This window comes from Carassius auratus, unplaced genomic scaffold (assembly GCF_003368295.1).
Source record: "Carassius auratus strain Wakin unplaced genomic scaffold, ASM336829v1 scaf_tig00021582, whole genome shotgun sequence".
NCBI lineage: Eukaryota > Metazoa > Chordata > Actinopteri > Cypriniformes > Cyprinidae > Carassius > Carassius auratus.
In genome coordinates, this window is record NW_020525122.1 from 25,284 (window position 1) to 30,176 (window position 4,893).

General features: G+C 37.4%; 1 protein-coding gene across 1 annotated transcript; it reads right to left on the reverse strand.

Annotated features, from left to right (window-relative positions):
• Nucleotides 1–1,982: 1,982 nt before the first annotated feature.
• LOC113077119 (uncharacterized) lies at nucleotides 1,983–4,520 on the reverse strand. Its single transcript, XM_026249574.1, has 6 exons — nucleotides 4,302–4,520; nucleotides 3,986–4,034; nucleotides 3,393–3,737; nucleotides 2,981–3,274; nucleotides 2,809–2,898; nucleotides 1,983–2,527 (listed from the first exon to the last, which is right to left on the reverse strand). The coding sequence occupies exons 1-6, from the start codon at nucleotides 4,302–4,304 to the stop codon at nucleotides 2,388–2,390; spliced, it is 921 nt and encodes a 306-aa protein (XP_026105359.1). The 5' UTR covers nucleotides 4,305–4,520; the 3' UTR covers nucleotides 1,983–2,387.
• Between the last annotated feature and the right edge of the window lie 373 nt (nucleotides 4,521–4,893).

The following is a 4,893-nucleotide window of genomic DNA, read 5'->3' on the forward strand; positions in this document are numbered from 1 at the left end:
GTTTCTAACACATGATGGTGCAAATGAAGAAGTGATGATGGTTTGAGGTAGCGGTGTAATTTTAGTCAGAAATTCAGAAACAGGGTCGTAATACTAAGATTTGTAGACTGAAAGAAAAGCAAACTAAAGCTTAAAATCCTTTTAAATACCAATAATTTAAGTCATGAAAATCAAGAGCACTATGTGCTCATGCGTTTACTCCATGTCAAACACCCTACGAAGTTTATCTGTTCACACAGACATTAGCCAATCAAAAAAGTTTTTTTTTTTTTTTTTGAGCTTCATTCATTGGACCAATATAAAAGAGGTGTTACCCATTGTCTAAACTACAATAGTGCAGTAACATCTTGGCCTTCAGCTGTGAAAAACTAAAAATGCAAGGGAGTTCAAATGGTTAAAACAAATGTCCTCCATACCTCATTTACTTGAAACTATCTCCACCTCTTCTATAGAGCATTTTTGTGCACTGAAAAACCGGTCTAGTTATTTTAACCACACAGTGTGGGAGGTTGTAAGCACGTGTGATGCAGGGAAGCTATCATTCAGGTCACGTGTGAAAATGTAGATATGATACAAAAAGAATAAACTGTACCATGACCACAAAGTCAATGCATGGATGAGTTTCTCAGACCTAAATTACTGCCTGCTGCTGCACACAAGTTTCAGTTGCATCTCAAGGTTGTCAGAGGAAGCTCTTTAAAAGCGACTTCCTCACGTTTATTTATACAAAAAGTGGAATGCTATTTTAAGACTTTCGTTTTGTGTTTTGAAGCTATCCAGGTTGGAAAACTACACTACTTTTAACATTTGAACATATTTTACAATTCTAGGCATGCTAGGCGCATATACAGGTGCTTCTCAATAAATTAGAATGTCAAGGAAAAGTTCACCTCCCCACACTGCCAAAAGCACCAAAAGTTGGTTAAATGGCCATGGTGTCGGTGTGCTTGACTGGCCAGCAAACCCACCAGACCTGAACCCCAGAGAGAATCTATGGGTTATTGTAAAGAGGAAAATGAGAAACAAGAGACCAAACAATGCCGATGAGCTGAATACTACCTCAGCAGTGCCACAAACTGATCACCTCCATACCACGCCGAATTGAGGCAGTAATTAAAGCAAAAGGAGCCTATACCAAGTAGGCCTATTGAGTACATGTACAGTACAGTACAGTAAATTAACATACTTTCCAGAAGGCCAACAATTCACTAAATGTTTTTATTTTATTTTATTTGACTTATGAAGTGTTCTAATTTGTTGAGATAGTAAATTGGTGAGTTTTTGTTAAATGTGAGCCAAAAACATCACAATTAAAAGAACCAAAGACTTAAACTACTTCAGTCTGTGTGCACTGAATTTATTTAATACATGAGTTTCAACTTAGTTAGCAACTGTGGTTTATGGAAACGCTCCCCAGTTAAGTGAATGATTCAATGAATTACTCATAGTCACCATAGTTGGCTGTATGTCATGTGACTTTGTCCCTTTTTACAAGATGTAATACAAGTCTCAGGTGTCTAGTTACCTGCACAAGAAGTAGCTGTCAGGCGGCACATGAGTACTAAAGGAAGTTCTCTTTCATGTCCTATTGCTCTTAAACTGTCAAATACACACTAGGTTATGTTAAAAACGCATTTTAAAAAACACAGTCGTTTAGGTTTGTGAAGGTAAACAGCTAATATGTTAATGTTAATATGTTAATATGTTAACATATGTTAATATGACCCAAACAATAAATAAAAACAGGCAATCACTCACTGCTGTTGACTGATTAACTTCAACAGCTTCAATACGAACACATTTCTTACTTGAATGCTGCTTTTAAATGCTCTAGTGTGAAAATAAATGTGGCGGGGTTTCAGGCTCCCTCTGTGCGACGGCTGTAGGCGGGGCATAAACAATGTGACATCACAAATGCACAGAGAATCAAAACGGCATGTCTAATGAGACTGATATGGATTACTGGGGATTACAAAAAATAAGGACTGGGTGGATTTTTATCATTGCAGGGTACACACATTTAAGGATGTGACGTGTGGCCAAGTATTGTTTGCCATACTTGGGGTCTGCATGTAACCCATCCAAGTACACACACAGCAGTGAGTAGTAAACTAACACACACACACATGCCGTGAACACACTTGACGGACTTGAGACTCGAAACCGCGACTGTCAGATTACAAGTCTGACTGTCTATCCATTAGACCAGAACTGCCCCATGTATGTCCAAACACCATGTAAAAGTAGATTTTGCATAATAGGTGCCCTTTAAGACTAGTCAGAGCAGTTTATGTAACCAGCCCCATAACAAACCACTTAAAAACCACTGTGATAACAATGAGATATGCACAAATCTAACATTGTAATATTTGCTCATTCAGTGTTTATTATGCAATTGATCGGACATCGGAAGGGCTGCAGCGGACTGGATGATGGTCACCCAGTGTCGAGTACAGTATCTCAGACTGCAGGGGATCAGGGAGGACAGCCTCAACTGTAACACTCACAGACTGCTGACATGTTCTTCCTGGAAGAAGATAAGAGCAGATTCATGCACACAATGATGAAGGTTGATCACATCAGGTTCAAGGTCATTAAGGTTTACTAGTGTGGGAGATTCAATGCGACTGCTGAGGTATGTTACTTACTGTATTTGAAATGGGATAAAATTATACATCACTTGTATATTACTCAAACAGACACTTTTAACAGTCCTGTTTTTGCAAAAAATGGATCTAAACAGTTTTGGTTTCAGAATGACATTTAAATCAGCATAAACCAACAATTATTAAAGACACTGAGACTTACTGTAATGTTTGCATATGACTAGTGCGATCAAAAAGACAGTCAGTGTCACTATCAGCATGACAAACACTACTGTCACAATCACAGTTACACCTGCAAGACAGAATAATCACAAAAGCCTCATAAATACAGTATATAAGTCCTTGAAAAAATTAATTCTTAACTACGAACTTACCGTCACTTTCATAACAGACAGAGCTCGATACATTGGCCACGAGTGGTTTGTTTAAAGACGGGTGGTTTACCCAGCAGGAGTAGATTGTATCATTGAAAGTTTGTGGTGGCAATATAAGGTATGATTGGTGACTAAAGGATCCATTGAATGATTTGTTTGAGTATGAGCTGTTGAGGACGTCTCCATCTCTGATCCACATCTGTTCAAGAGAATCAGGGTAAAATTCCACAGAGCACAGAATCATGAGAGATCCATCAGGCCTCTTAACACAGGACAGCAACAAGACGGGACGCACTGAGAGGCAGAATTAATACACAAAACACAATACTTGTCATTCAGATCTGCCCAGTTATCTCTAATCAATCCATAAACTATCATTTTGTTTCCTTTGGATTATTAAGAAATGATTTACCAATTACTTGAACTCTTTGAACTCCGAGATCCACTTCAGGTGGTTTTACAATCCTTTTCACAGAACAGGTGTATGTGCCGGTATCCTGAATTTGGAGATTTAGGAGTTCAAACGTCATGTCCTTAGTCTCTGGAATCCATGTGAATCTGACAGAATCTTTGCAATGGTGTTCTTTCCATGTATCGTGAAAAAAGTAATATGAACACAGTGTAAGATTTAATGTTTGCAGAGCTGCTGTCATACTCTCTGTGTCATTTGTTCGGCTGTAGTTGCATCTGATTTTGGCTGACTGTCCGCGATTGACACATAACGGTTTCGTGCGATTCACTGCCACATCACCAAAAGCTAAAAACACAAAGAAACGTAACAAATTGAATTTCTCGTGTAAAGCTGTGAATTGCAACATTTAGGTTCTTTTTGTAGAGGCGCTTCCGGTGTAATTTTTTTTCTGATAGATTCAACAAGTGCTTGATGTATCATTATAACATTTTTTAATGTCAGAGGAAATTTCATATCTTTATATTGCCCAAAAAGCAATGAGTGAAGCATATTAGCATGTCAACAAAAGATAGAAGACCAAAAACCTTTATTACCAAAGACTGAAGAAAACATCATCCACCCACAAAAGATCAGAGGGAAGCACTGCCAAAAAAAAAAAAAAAAAAAAAATACTTTACACATTAAACAGAATTGTCATACGAAATTTGCCATTTTAAACAAGTTCAGGGCTGCATATTTTGTATTGTTAAATTAAGAAACTTTTTATTAGTTATTTACTTTTTTTGCATACAATAGCTGCAGTTTTACTGACATAATGACAAAAGCGAAAGATTAAACGTATTTTCAACTTAGTTAATGAATTATATGTACATACATTTAAATAGTGCTCAAATATCTTCACACACTTACCATCTCTCTTTCCAGGGAAAGCACTGTGTGTGGCTTCTGCCTCACAATGTTTTGCTGAAGTGTCTCATGCTGTGAAACTAGGTTTTAGGCGGTGATTTCCTCTTTGAGTAAAGCCTCAGATATCATCAGTTGACGGTAACACATCATTTGAATCCCATCAGATTCCTTGTATATTTCATCACAAATTTTAAAAAGAGGAAACGACTAAAAACATTGAATGAAGGACTGATTCTGTACTAAACACAAGTTAAATGAAACAAATAAGATGAACCAAATTAAATCGTACACACATGATTGTTTGATCCATTTTCAACCACCAAGACAGTATATGATAAGGTATGCAGTATTTTCATTTATTTATGAAAATTTTCGGCCCTACAGTTACATGTTAGCTGGGAGTTTAAGAAAAGGATGTAAAGATTTGCATCACGTCTTGATACATGTCAACCACAAACACTAGGCGGGCAGGACTGGGAAATTTTGTTTCAGGCCTATGACGCATTATATGTAACTTGTGTAAACAACTAGCACATAGTCAGGACAGAAGAACGTTTACCCAGGCCTATAGATAGGGTGAGATAGTGACAGTTTG